This window comes from Lissotriton helveticus, chromosome 1_1 (assembly GCF_964261635.1).
Source record: "Lissotriton helveticus chromosome 1_1, aLisHel1.1, whole genome shotgun sequence".
Taxonomy (NCBI): domain Eukaryota; kingdom Metazoa; phylum Chordata; class Amphibia; order Caudata; family Salamandridae; genus Lissotriton; species Lissotriton helveticus.
The window spans coordinates 1,055,065,688-1,055,080,799 of record NC_136057.1 but is presented as its reverse complement, the minus strand read 5'-3'; the positions used below and the strand labels follow the sequence as shown (position 1 = coordinate 1,055,080,799).

Here is a 15,112-nt window from a genome sequence, read left to right as displayed (position 1 = left end):
CAGTGGTTGCAAGTGGGGGCACAGGCACTTTTTTTTAGCGACAAGCATTTATTTTTCTGCATCAGAGATTTACCGAATGCAAGGGGGGAAACACAAAGCGGAAATATGGTGGTAGAGAAAGATGGTAAAACCATCACAAAGGGAGAAAGCAGTAACCTGCAAGAGAAATGGGCTAGGAGTGTTTGGTAGTGCATTGAAGGCTACCAGCCTTGGTATGCGGTGCACCAGCCTTAGGATTCTGAGCAGAGCTTCGGCACCAGCAATCTTTCTTTCACAAATTAAGCAATGCTCACTTCCATCCTTTTATTCAGGCCCAGATTTACTAAAACGTCATGCAACGCAACGCAACACAGCAAGGGAAGTTGCAGTACTGCGTTGCGTGAAAAGGAAAGAGCAATAATGTGCCATATTTACTAAGGGATGGAACGCTTCTACTTTCTCCTTGCACTGATGTGCTGGTGCATTTGTGACAGCCTAGCACCAATGCAAGCTCCCTTGCACCACGACATGAGGGCGCGTGTGTTGTGGTCAGAATTTGTGGATACCTTTCTGAACAAAAACCATTCTTACAGTCGTATTCCTCTTTGCATGTTTGCTGCAGTCTTGGGTAGGTGCACCATGCTGGCGCAAACCCAGGTTTATAGACTTTAGAAAATGTGGGTTTGCACCAAATTACATGGATGGAGGCAATTCACGACGCAGAGTAACATGGGTGAAAAGTTGCGCAAGCCCACACAAATATTAATTTGCATGGCTTTGTAAATGTCACTTGAACACTTGCGTCGACTTGGGTGATGCAAGGACAATGCAAGTGCTTTGTATATTTAGCCCTCAATCTGCACATCTGAATGAGTTACGGGGACACTGCTGAATGCCTCAATCAGAACAGGGTGCAGGCTTTGAGAGTGTGGTGTGGTTCTGGTAGCAGTGGTTCATCCAGACAAACTCCTGCCTCTGGCAACGTCGGATTGACAGGCCTGGCCTTCTGGTCTTGGTCAGCAGAAAGTAAGGACTGCTGCCGAGCCAGAGCATAAACGTGCATTTCTGAATCCAAACCCATTCCTTTTCCCACAGTGCTGAGTCGTCCATATATATTAACTCAGTGAACTGAAAATTCAAACTCATGGTCCCTTTACAGAAGCACTTTTGTAAGTTCTGAAATACTTACCATTGGTGGACACCTCCAAACAAATGGATACCAAGAGGAAAACAGAGAAAGGGAACAGGTGAAAATCCATTTCTGTGGTCTCTGCAGAAGAAAACAAGAAGAGACTTAATGAGGAAAAGAGACAACAATTCCATGCTGCTGAGTGCCAGCAGACACTCACGTGACCCCACGAATAGTGCCTCGCTGGTGATGCGACTGGGGAAAACAGCAAAAGATCATTTTACACGAGTTACCAATAGTGAAAAGTGATTTTATTAGATTTCTCCCCAGCCTTCACATGCCACAGTCTGTTTACTATCATAGGATTAACAATAAAAGAAGAGACAGTGAGGAAGGTGCAACTTCCACATCAAAGGTGAGGGACGTTATCAAGTTGCATACACTTCACAAAGGAGTATGGTCAGATCAGAGTAATTCCAGTCAATAACAACACTACATGTATTAATACCAATGTGGAAATGTAAGACTGATAGTTGAATTCAGATTAACGATGTCTATAGTCCTGATGTGTCAAGTACTCATTTGTTTTCAACAATGAGACAGCGTATTAGCCCATCCCATTATGTCAGTTCTCCACATTGTTATAGGTGGCGCCTGCAGGGCCTTCCAACCCATAACTATTCTACTCTGAACTAATAGTAGTGATTCATCCTGAAGTCTGCCCTCCTATTTTCTGGCCCCTATATGTGAGAATAGTTGCAATAAAATCTCTTTAGGGGTGCCTGTCTGTGGGTGGGTTATGGCACTACGGGCATGTGTATGGTGAAAAGTGTTTTCTCATCTAACTATGCATACAAGTCCGATCTTTAAACATTAGAAGCATAAAGTGAAGCAAGAGCCCTGATTTCTATTTTGAACAACATCCAAATAAATGACATGTTCTCAATAAGCGCCAGAACATCACCAAAAAGACTCACCAGTGTGCCCTCGTATGCTACAACATTTTCAGCGTATTCTTAGGATATGTCATTTATGTGGAGAATGTAGCAGCATATGCCAATGAAGCCAACCTTAATGTAAGTTGTCATGTCATGTTTGAGGTCATAGGCACAGCATGGCAGAGGAATTAAAGTTATATAGCTAATCGTCATTGGTGGATCTATGATCTTTTTAAGCCTTGTACCAGGAGATTGATATCCTTTAAACTGATTTTCTTTCTGGACATCTGTGAGGTTTTCTGTGCAATATTTAGTATGTTTGCTTGGTAAAGACCCTGAAAGTCCCACTAAACAAAAAGTGTTGTTGAAGGAAACAATGTCATGATGCCCTAGCCTTGTGCTCGGGCTCCAATGGGAAAACAAAAAATGATGGATGGAATGCTTGAATAAATCATAGCAACTGGTAATTACTTAGGGTCGCATCCCAATGCTCCAATGGGAAGGGTTCAGACTGAACTTCCAGGCCAGGTGCCATCTGAATGTGAACACAAGCACCCCTGACCGGTTTCATCCCGGTGTTCCTTTTTAGTAGGGTTTTGCTGGAGTCCTATGGCACAGTTAGCACAAGACCCATGTTTGGGAGTCCCCATTGCACTTAGGACATTGCACTGAAGAATGAAAAGAAGTGATGGGTGGAATACTTACATTAATCTCAGCCACTGGTGATTATTCAGGGCCTCATCCCAGTCCATCGTTCTTTTGCCCACCATGCCACCTCAGACAGGTACCTGTTGGAGCGGGTCCAAGACTGATTTGCATATGGCTGATTCCTGCCTGAGGTGGCATGGATTATGTCAAGCATTCCACCCATCACTTTTGTGCATTTCTCCAGATTTCAATGAGAGCAGTGCATTGTTTTGTCTCTCACCGCCTCTACCAATTACCATATATGCAAGAATAAGAGGGACTGTGGTAGAAACAGGGAAAGAGGAAGGGGACAAGTGAAAAAACAGAGATGCTGGACTCCTTCACTGTGAAGAGTCCCTTCTGCTGGTTAGTGATATAGGTTAGCCATGAAAGCTCTGCACTTAACTGAACTAGTGAATGGTTAGACCTTGGCACTATCTCCATGTTTGGGTATGGAACTTGAAATCTGTGAAACTAACATACAAATAATGAGTGCCTTAAATACATGTTCACTAAAAACGTCTCTCGGTGAACAGAATATCTACCACAAGCTACATCACTATGCACTCTCTATGGAAGATGAGTTATAGTTTCTACTTGACTTGTGTGACACTGCAAGGTAATTAGCATGTGTTAAAAATATTATAAATTCCTTCTCTACTGTTTGCGTAAACATACTAGAAATCAAATAAATGATGTATGCTTTGACACTAATAAGTACACTGGGCCTCATTTATGAGGTTTTGCCGTAGGGAAGCGCAGCATGCCTTCCTGCTGTGCTTCTCTACGGCAAAAGAAAATGGCAGGAATGTGCCGTATTTATAAGATACGGCGTTTTCCTGTCCTTTTCCCCTGTGCCCGCACACAATGGGCTCCCTGCGCCAACGCAGGAACCTTTGCACAATGGTGCAAGGGTGCCTGCGTTGCGGGGATGATTATTTTTGTACAGGAAGGGACTACCAAATCTAATTCTGCACACTATTCATCAATCACGATTGACTTTCACTTACTTTTGATTTGAAGTCATTGTTTCATCTTAGCAGTTTAGACCTACTTTCTGATATATTATAGGATTGTATGAGATATCCCTTGTATATCTGAAATGCATTCTTCTGTACCCTGTTATATTATCAAACAAATTCTTTTGTCTTCAAGAAAATAATAATCTTTTGACTCAAAAAACCTGGTTATCTTATTCATTTATTTTGTTAGTGTGGTAACATTTTTCTTCTGTATTAGAGATACTTTTTATTTTTCAGCCACTAACTTACAGTAGTGTGGGTTCTTAACTAACTAGAGTCCCAAAGTTGCTGACACTAATAACTCAAACAAAACCCCTTGCTGGCCCACTTTTCTTAATTTAAATCCTCATAAAGCACAGCAACAGAACCTTACAAGGAATCATATTTGGAAATATGATTCAGTCCAAAATTATCAAATACACTCCACAGTTGGAGCTATGTCCATGTTAGCGTCAGCAAGACATTGAGGCTAGGTTTACTAGGGTTGCACGGATGCTCCCACTGTGCAATTTAGCCCTGCACCTGTGGGCATTGTGTAATGGAGGGTAAGTAACATGATGAGCTGCTTAGCGTCTCGCGAGCGCCCGCTCACTACGCTAATAAATAGCCCCTTAATCAAACTCTTTCCCAGCAGGAACCAATGTCTTTTGCTAATGACCCATATTAGGGAAGAGCAACAATACTCCTCCAGTTACAGTTAACAATGAAAAAGACTCCCCACCAAAGACACCCTTTATGTTTATCTGTAAACAGCACTGTGCTGTTCCACAGTGGAAGTTTAAAACTTAATATACCTTGGAAACTCCTTTCAGTCTAACTCATCAACATAAGGAGAGACATATAAAGCAACAGGGGACGTCTGCTTAACAAAAGAGAACATGTATTTCATTATTTCCCACACTAAAATGACATGATGAAGCAATTTGCTTCCTGAAGGAGTTAGTGTTTGACTGTGTTGAACTACAACCTTATGGAAGACTGGCGCTCAACAGGCATGTGTAAATATATTCAACGCTCTCAGCCATTTCATCCAGGAGTCTGTACGTGACCAGAGTTAGGACATGATGCCGGATGTACGACACAATATTGCCTTTTAAATACCATCCTGCCAAAATATTGTATCCAGACAAATGAGCACACAATATACTGAAGGTAAATATACCGAGATAGGTAGAAACGTACTATTCGCAGCTCCACATCCACGTACCTTGGTGATATATGCATCTTCAAGTTATGCTGATATACAGTTAGGAATAGTAAATTTTTCATACCCCATATAGAATTGTCTGCACTACACAGTGTTATTGCATATTCTGCATATAATATCGTGATAGAAAGATAAAAAAATAGATGCTATGGTAGAATAGCATGAAGCGGAATCCCCTTCTGTCAGCAGAAACAGGTCTTGAAGTAAATCTCTTTTCTAGAAACCACAATCCCCTGAAATTCGTCCCTTTCCCAGAGCTTTCAAGCAAATAATCTCCAGTTTCTTTTTATCACTAACCGCCTGCCCAGTCCACTAATGTCTCCCAAGTTCACACATTATACTTTGCATATATATTTATTGATCAGTGGACATAGCATTTCAATCAGAAATGCTGTACATAAGAAGAATGGCGATATATTAGGCAATATGGAACATTGACATAAAACTGGCTGTGAGCGTGAGAATGAGTATGAGTTAGTAAGCTGCTATATGTCGTTGGCATAAAATACACATTTACTTATAGGTCTAAGACTACATTCAACGGTTTACACATTCATACATCTTTACATTGGGTAGCTGTTGGATTACTTTGTTGCAGAAGGAGGTGACTCGTCAGGGCTGTTTTGAATTTCCAAAGAGAGGTACATGCTCTGGGGGAAGAGCATTCCAGTGGTGAGGTCCTAGAAGTTGGAATAAGTGGAATCTAGAAGTGGTGCATGGAGGATTAGGCGAGGTCAGGAGATGCAGATTGGCAATCTTTGGTGCAGTTAGCAGTGTATCGGGTAAGAGAGTTGGATAGTTACTCAGGGGCTAGGCAATGTACAGCCTTGTATGCCAGTACTAGCAGTTTGAAAAGTTTTTGGCAGAGTCTCAGCCAGTTTGATGACCAGAGACTGAAGTAGGCTGGAGTTGAGACCCTTGTCTAATGCAGAGAAGGAAAGAGTTCTGAAGGACATCCACAATTAGGCTATTGTAGTAATCTACCTTATTTAAAAATAGTTAATTTATTAGTGCTTTAGTTGTGTGAAATTAAATGAATGGTTATATCTTCTATATGTATGCTTAAGACTTGTTGACGAACAGTGGTTGCATTTAAGGTAATAAAGGTTTCCAGGCATATCCTATTAGAACATTTTTATACATGCCCTGGCCCAAGGACTGTGCACCAGCTCAAAATGTCCTATCCAATCAGAATTTCTCTTCAGTCAATATCCATACTCCTGTCACATGCAAAGCTCCTTTTACATAAATACACGTCACTGGACCCTTCTGATTATTCTCCATCGAAGTGGCTCTCTAGACACTATAAATGCATAGAAATTCCTATGCTCTTTATGCTCTGTAAAACAAGAAGCTACATATTCCTGTGGATTCTGGAGCCCATGGACTTGTACTAAAGGGACAGAATTACAGAGAACCAACACTGAAGAAACCCTTGTAACCAAAATGTTACTTAGTAGTACATGGCGTGTGCTTAGGTCTCGCCTGCCAGCGGTGCATGTGCTGTCGCTGTGAGATGTATTGTGTACTATAAGGGGCTTTGAGCCTGTACATTGCTTACCATTTGCTGTCTTCGTTGTCCCTCTTATTTACTGCTTCCTAATTCGTCAGTGCTTGCTGATGTCATTTCCTGTTCTTTGGTTTGGAGTATGGACAAAGTAGTGATCAACTTACCTTGATATGTGCTCTTCTGATGTCCATCCACTGATCACTATGATTCTGGTACTATTGTTTTTATTTATGTATCCCGTCTGTGTTGCATCTTCACCTTCAACTCCCTGTTACTTCTTCGTCCCACACCCGCTCCATGTTGCTTCTTCCACTCCCACCCCCTACTCTTGTCCAAGTTCCTTCAGACCCTCCCACCACCCACCTTTGTCACTGTTGCTTCTTACCCTCCCACCGCCACCATTGACCATGTTGCTTCTTTCCTTCCATCCCCACCCTCTCGCTATCCATGTTGTTTTTGCCCTCCCATCCTCCTGTTTTTTATTGTGACCCCTACAACTGCCATAAGAAAAAGCACTTTGACGCGGAGAGCGCTGGGTGTGCCATAATGCTTTTTTTCTTTAACATTACCACCCCCCTCTTTTGTCCTTGCTGCCCACCATAAGCAACAAAAATGCTATGACACGGCCAGTGCTGGCCGTGTCACAGCGCTTTTTTTATAAGGCCAGTATTTTTCTCGGGAAAAGGTAGCAAACCAATGTGGATTGGATTAAGGTATGTCAATCGTGTAACATAACACATTCCAGCAGGAATAAAGTCAATAAACTGCCTATTAAAATATGATTCCAATATAGCGCAGCTTCAGTAATATTAACATGCCGCATCTGCTGGACAGTGTGTTTTTTTTATAAACTAAATTAAATGTGTATTGCGCACTCCATCCTATGATTGTTGACCTAACACTATGAGTAACGGACGAGAGCAGGCATGCTGCCTTCCTCTGAAAAGCATGCAGAATGAAAGGTCAATTGGTTTGTTATATTTATTAACTGAAGCATCAATTCACTTTGATGGGCAAGGGTTTCTGTTGTATACAATATAAGTCTTCAGAGCCCAGCTTTTTCCTTGGCAGACATGTTTGAGGGGAAATCTCTAGTTTTACTGTGAACCAAAGCACCATCTTAGGGAGGGTAAGCAAACCCGGTAACAGGATAAGCAAAAGTAAAGCTAATAGGTCTCACCTATGCAAAAGCCATTGGCTTAGCCAATGTCTTTTAGCCATGTTGCACGCTACGATGCAGTCAGCGCTTGCTGCATCATAGCACTTGTTTAGTAACTTTGCTTTACTATTTTCTCTAACTTTACTTTTAGCCATGCTGCTCAGCCACACTGTTGTACAACATAGCTAAAACACATTTGGAAAGCCAATAGCTTTCGCATAAGCGAGACCTATTGGCTTTGCCAATGACTGTTTATGAACCTACCAAATGAATTCCATTATGGACAAAATACATTTCATCCTCTCTGTTACTCAAGCTAACTCAAACCATAATCATGACCCAAACCGTTCTCTAACTCGGAAACGTAGCTGGTATCCTAACCTTCACACTAAAGCCAACCCTTTTTGGCACTAATGGTTTTCCACAGGTATTGGGATGAAGGTATTCTAATTGGAATGACTAATATAATGTGCATATATTTTGAAAAAACACTGGGTTTTGAATATTTTGAGGGAAATGTATATTACAATAACCTGTTCATTGACTGTGGGCTGCAGAGAGACACTGCTGAAACCAATGCCCCATATATATTAAAGCTCCCCCCTCACAAAGCAGCCCAGAGCCCCAGATTTATCATAGTATAGCGCTGCCCTTGTGTCACGCAAGGTGTCGCAAGGGCAATGCAATACTAAAGTCAGATTTACCAAACAACGCAAGGCCACCTTGCGCGATCCTGCGTTAGTATGTAAATAGGGAGTAACGCATGGCAGCGCATGCTGCTGCCTTGTGTTACTCTGCCGTGGGAAGGCGTTCCATGGGTGGAGCATGGGTGTTCCAACGCATCCACCCATGGATTTTGGAGGCATTCCCAGATTTACCAAGACAGGTAAACTTGGGAATGCGTCAAAATGCTACGCCTTCCCAGGGGAGGCACAACGAGGAGAAATGTCTTTATTTCTCCATGTTGTTACCTCTTCGCCCCTCATTGCTGTGCTAACTGTGAAATACAGCAATAATCAGGGTTCAGCAGGTGCCTCAGGTCCCTGGGCCCAGTGCCACTGCACCTGCTGCACCAATGGAAGCTAAGCCACTCCTGCCTTAGCTCTACTCCTAAAAATTTACATTTTGCCATCTTGTCCTTTTACTGTATATACAACATTGATTAACACATCTATGTATATTGACATAACCCTCAAACTGACAGGGCACATTCCAAGATAAAAACTGTCATTATGCTAAGTCTAAATGTAGTATCGGGAGTAAGAATCACAAAAAAGAAAATTGAACTCCACTTTTAGCTTTTGTGAATACAAAATTGAGTACTGCTCTATTAGTGGATAAACAATTACACTCTCAAGCAAATTTACAAGCCCCGTGTGCCTCTTTTATGCCACCGTTGCATCACTTTTGTGACGCAGCGTCGGCGCAAAGCCAGCGCCATGCTGCGGGGTATTTACAACGTGACGCACCTGGGAGATGCGTCACGTTGTAAAGCCCTGCGCCACATGTAGGCGGTCCGGCGCGGGGGGGGCGTTCTGGCGCATGAAGGTCTCCTAAAATTGGCTGAGTGAAATCTACAAGATTTCACTCAGTCACTTTTAAGGCCATGCTCCGTCAAAACCCTGTGCCAGGTTGAAGCAGGCGTAAGGATTGACGCAGCATTTTCAGGATAGCGGTACAAAAGGGGGTTCTGATGGACGGAGCATCTGAATCAATCAAACACTCACACCCAGTCAAAAGATCTGGGTTTAATCCATCACCGTTCTTTAGCCCACTCTGCCACCCCAGTTCAGACATGGCTCTATGCAAATCAGTCTGACCCTGTGCCTCATGGGAACATTCCAGCCCGAACTGCCAAGCCATGTCTTCCCTGGACCGGAAACAAGCTTACGAGGACCGGTTTCTGGCATTCCAGCCATCTTCAGCCCGGCTTGCTTGAATCCAGTGGCAAAGTGAGCAAGGGACTCACGTCTGAGCATACCCTGCCACACTTATGGCGGCCAAAAGCGGTACAAAAGGGGGTGGTGATGGGCGGAGCATCTGAATCAATCAAACACTCACACCCAGTCAAAAGATCTGGGTTTAATCCATCACCGTTATTTAGCCCACTCAGCCACCCCAGTTCAGACATGGCCATATGCAAATCAGTCTGACCCTGTGCCTCATGGGAACAGTCCAGCCCGAACTGCCAAGCCATGTCTTCCCTGGACCGGAAACAAGCATCCTGGGACCGGTTTCGGATTCATAATCCTCATCAGCCAGGCTATTTTTTATTTTTATTTTATTTTATTTAATTTAATTTAATGCATTTTTATAAAGCGTGGACTTTACCCGAAGGTGTCAGAGCACTGTACAATAGAACCAGTTACGTTACATGAGAGAACTGTTGCAGGAATAGAACAAACAAAAATGGCCTGAACAGAGTGTACAAGCAAAAGTAAGAATAAATATGACATATTTTACAATGACTAAAGAACTTCCTGGCAAGCAATAGCAGGCCATAGAATCAAAACAATGCAGGCAAAAGGAAAACAATTTCAAACACAGCAAGCACAGGATGTACATCAAAAATATAAACATATGTGACAAATTTACAAAGATTAAAGAACTTCCTGGCAGGGTCTGAGGAGGAGGGAAGTAGTTCTGAAAGTGTCTTTGGAATAAAAGAGATTTGAGGTCCGCTTTGAAGATCTGGATGGAGGTGATGGCACGGAGTGAAGGAAGAAGCGAGTTCCAGGTTCTCACTGCATTCCCTGAGAACGATTGTGCCAACAGTTTTTCTCTTTTGAAGGAGGGGCGTTCAAGAAGGAACTTTTCTGCATTCCGAGGTCTTGAGCCTCCAGACAGTTTGAGTTTATTCGCCAGATAGCGAGGGGAGGAAGAGTGCAAAGCTTTGTGGGTGATGCACGCTGTTTTGTAGATAGCTCTAGCCTCAATGGGAAGCCATCGGAGAGAAGACAGAATAGGAGTGATGTGGTCATTTCGTTTGGACCCTGAGATGAAGCGAGCTGCTGAATGGAGGATGGATTTGAGGGGCGAGAGGTGAGATTTGGAAAGGCCAGTCAGAAGAGAATTGCAATAGTCAAGTCTAGAGAGAACTAGCGATTGGACCAAGATTTTTAGGTCATTCTCCGGGAAGAATCGACAAATCCCCCATAAGAGTCGCAGTTGATAACGTGCGCTCTTGGCCATGGAGTTGATGTGTGAGACTAGGTTGAGTCTTTTGTCTAGTATGACACCTAGGGATTTAGCGCAGTCCACAATGATGGGTTTACTGTTGAGTAGATTTGATTGATCCATCCAGGCTTGAACAGGAGGCGGCGAGAGAGAGTTAGATATGAGGAGGAATTCCGTTTTGGAGGGATTGAGAATGAGTTGGTGAACTAGCATCAAGTTGTGAATAGTGTTGAGAGTAGAGCTGAGTAGTGAGAGATCATGAGGGGAAGACACCTTGAGGTAGATTTGGGTGTCATCAGCGTAGAGATGGTAGAGGATTCCAGATTTGCTTAGAAGGTTCCCTAATGGTTCCAGATAGAGATTGAACAGAGTGGGAGCAAGGATAGAACCTTGAGGGACGCCTTGACCAACCACTAGTGGAGACGAGAGACTATTTGCAATCTTGATCATTTGGGATCTGTCTGTGAGGAAAGAGGCAAACCATTTGAGTACTGTGCCTTCCACGCCCATTCTCTGTTGAAGAATGTTAAGGAGGGTGGTGTGATTAACAGTGTCAAAAGCTGCAGAGAGGTCAAGAAGAATCTGAAGGCACGATTCCCCTGAATCAAGAATATGCAGCGCATCATCGATCACTTGCAGCGGTGTTGTTTCAGTGCTGCAGTTTTGAATAAAGCCCGACTGGAACATGTCGAGGAGATTATTATCCATAATGTGTTGGGACAGTTGTTTTGCAACACATTTTCTGTGATCTTTGAAAGAAAAGGGAGATTGGTGATGGGGTGGAAGTTACTGAGGTCATTTGCATCTGCAGAGGATCTTGAATCCAGTGGCCAAGTGAGCAAGGGACTCACGTCTGAGCATACCCTGCCACACTTAGGGCGAACAAAGCGATACAAAAGGGGATGATGGACGGAGCGTTTGAGCAAATCAAACACTCACCCCCAGTCAACTGATCTGGGTTTAATCCATCACCATTCTTTAGCTCACTCAGCCACCCCAGTTCAGACATGGCCATATGCAAATCAGTCTGACCCTGTGCCTCATGGGATCCCCTTTTGTATCGCATTGTAAATGCGGCGCATCCATGTTAGCACAGCCGTGACGCACAATAACTGGTGCATCCCTGCTGATATGCAGGGATGCGCCAGTTATTGAAAATCTGCCCCACTGTTTCTAATTGCTATCTTTTTTCTATCTATACAAATATAATTTTACAACAGAGGCTAACATAGGGTGTTGCATTCACCTGCATCTTCGGGGGCTCGGCCAGCATGTTCCATGGACAGAGCCACTTAGCGGATGTGCAAACATTTGATTTGTTGTACTTATAAATGTTATGTTACTGTAGCTTGTGGAGTGCATATACACCAAACGGTCTCTTGGCGCTAGGTAACTGTCCCAACACGGCTCAGGATATTTATTGATATGCTTGCTTAAGGAACCAAGTCTTCAGCATCTGTCTCAACTTCCCATAATTTAAGATGGTCCTGAGTTATGTGTTGCAGACCCAAGGAGCAATGACTGAGACCCTGACTCCACCTAAATTGAGGAATCACTAACAAGTCCAAATGTATGGATCTACGATTTCTAGTAGGGGAATACTTGCGAATCCGAGATGTAATGAGATCTGGACTTTACATGTGCAAAGCTTTGAAAAGAGTGCACCATGTTTTGAATGTGGGTCTCTGTGCAACTGGGAGCCAGTGATGGTCCATTGTCACTTTAGAAATATGGCAGCGTTTGGGAAGCTGATAAATCAGCGGAGCAGCCTGGTTTTCGATCAACTGGAGCCTCTGTGTAAGGTGTTTAGGAAGACCCAAGTAAAGAGAATTGGCATAGTCATTTCTTCATGACCAAAGCGATCATAACTGCGAAGTTGGAAAAAGCAGGAAGATATCACTGAGCCATGTTGCGGTTTCAGAGATCGATCCTTGTCAATAATAAAAAGTGCAACGAATTCCCATAGGCGTCTTGGTGCTAGCGCCTGTGGAATACTGTGCCAGGGTAACAATATTTATGGAAAACTATAGAAGCAGAGAAAAAAGCCAGGATTTAAGATGCTTCTTGAAACAGGTCAGATTTGACTGAAAGCTTAGATGCCAGAGCAATCAATTCTAAAGTTGACAGGTGGAGTAGACAAATCTCAAATATATTTGTGCAAGTGTCGTAGCTCAGTAAAAACAATCAAAAGAATGTATTAAACAATGTAATGAAAACGGCCTATTATTACTGAAGTAAATAACATCAATTTTAAATGATGTAAATATCTTAACCTGCTCATATCAGCAACCTTGGTTGGGAACACGTTATGTTCGCCTGAGATGAGCAGACCAGGGGTGAGGGGTGATGGAAGCGGATAAGAATTGGCTTCTAGTTCAAAGTGAACACAAACGTGTTTCCTGGAGGTGCTAATTGATGGGTCTTCACTGGTATTCTTCGCTTGCCCAAGAAGGGAACAACTGGTCCTCGGAGATGAAGAACCTTCTAATAAAAGAGATACTGAGTCTTACCGAGGTTTGCTAGGAGTCTGGACGCTCTTCCGGCAGGAGAAGACGGTCTTGAAACAGGCCAGTGTCCTTGGCTGTGACGGGGAAGTTTCTGGAACAGAGTAAGGGCTGCTACGGCATCCTGTGAGGGGCCTGGAAAGAGAGGAACTTTGGATGGAATTCGTGGTAAAGGGGAAGACCGCCCCTACGATCCCTCGCTACCTCCCTGTCCATTGTCTGTGTGTGCCTGTGCGCATTTCTCTACTTCTTTTGTTCTCCATCACTTTCTTTATTTTCTCATCTTTATCTGTGTACTTTTCAGTATGTCTTTATCTGTGTATCGCTCTCTCTCTATTTCCACGAATCTTTCACCCTGAGTATAGCTCTTTCTTTTGCCTCTCTGTGTATCTCTATCATTGCTTTTGAATATCACTTCTCTATCTATCTATCTATCTATCTGTCCATTCACCCCTCTTTATCTCCCCCTCTCTAATCTTTCTCTCCCCCCTCTCTACCGCTCCCCTTATCTCTGTCTTGCTCACTCTTTCGCCTTCTTTTTCCCCATACTTCTCTTGTTTTCTCTTTCTCATTCATCCCTTCTCACTCCCTCTCTTTTTCTTCCTCTTCTTGTCTGGCATAAACCATTTATGTATATTCTTCTCTGTCACACTCTCGCTCCTTCTTCCGCTGTATTCCTCCCCACCCTCTCTCTTTCTCTCCCACCCCACCTCTCTAGCTTCCTTTCACCCTTTGTATGTGTCCTTCCTTCTCATCCCTCGGTTTCCATCTCTCTGGTCCAGACACACACCTTCTTTCTTTCTTCTTCTGTCTCTGTCCTCATAGTGAGATGTGTCAACCTTAATCATGCTGATCACACATTAATATAGGAATCGTTTTTTCAGCTGTTGTATTTTTCTAATTGCTAATACCGGCAGATAAGAGCAGAGGCATCTGTGCTCTCCTCCCTAATGAAAAACATCTTCATTGTTTGTGATGGACGGTGCTCTGCCAACCCGGATGCACCTGTGGTGTCTCGGCGGATGCTCTGTTAATGGTTGACCCGCAGCATAGGGAGTGCGGGAGGAGGCAGGATGGCACGGAAGGGGCAGGTGGCAGGGCCGTGGGGTGAAGATAACGAGAGAGGCGGGTTGAAAAGGCGGGAGTTGAGAGATTCAGACAAGGCGTGTATAATATTGAACGGTTCCGTATGGTTATTACAGGATTTACCTGGAGATCTTGAGCCGATTCATAAATGCCCCGGACAGTTTTACAAGGTTTGCAAATTCACCTGCATTTCCAGCTGTATGCTTGTAAAGCTGCCAGTCCTTCAGCGCTGGGGAAAAGCGGCCGGATGTGTAAATGAACATTTTTGTCCCCAACACCAAGCAAAACAAGCATTGGCAAAGCCAATAGGTCTCGCCTGTAAAATCCGGGTGCCTTTTTTATTGGTTTGACCAATTCTCGTTTGCTAAGCATAGTTTTAAAAAGAAAAATATTTAAAAAAATGCTGAATACTGCAGGAAAATAAGCATTTTTAGGTATTTCAGAATTGCCTATTGAATTTAATATTTACAACCTTTATAAAAGGCATAGTTTATTTTTCAAATACTTTTCACCCAGAAAAAGGTGGAGGTTTCTGTTACTACATTCACATGTGCTCCTTTTAAGAAAAACCTTCAAGCCCCTCTAAGTAACACTCCCAACATGCTCATCCACCTACTGGTTCCATCAGATTGAACCCTCCGACCTGATTTTGTCGTCCACGCTACATAATGCTAACGGCACTGAATATAGTCAACATGTTAGGCCGTATTAACA

General features: G+C 43.3%; 1 protein-coding gene across 2 annotated transcripts in view; it reads right to left on the bottom strand.

Moving 5' to 3' along the window:
* LOC144820605 (regenerating islet-derived protein 4-like) overlaps nt 1–14,309 on the bottom strand; it is a 31,348-nt gene extending 17,039 nt beyond the window's left edge. The window contains exons 1-3 of one of the 2 annotated variants that reach the window (XM_078677946.1): nt 14,103–14,309; nt 13,319–13,447; nt 1,169–1,249 (exon numbers count right to left, since the gene is read on the bottom strand). In XM_078677946.1, coding sequence (XP_078534072.1) covers nt 1,169–1,249; nt 13,319–13,447; nt 14,103–14,160 — 268 coding nt within the window. In that variant the 5' untranslated portion in view covers nt 14,161–14,309. The remainder of the gene's footprint in view (nt 1–1,168; nt 1,250–13,318; nt 13,448–14,102) is intronic. The other variant, XM_078677945.1, reaches the window with a different exon arrangement.
* Nucleotides 14,310–15,112: the final 803 nt, after the last annotated feature.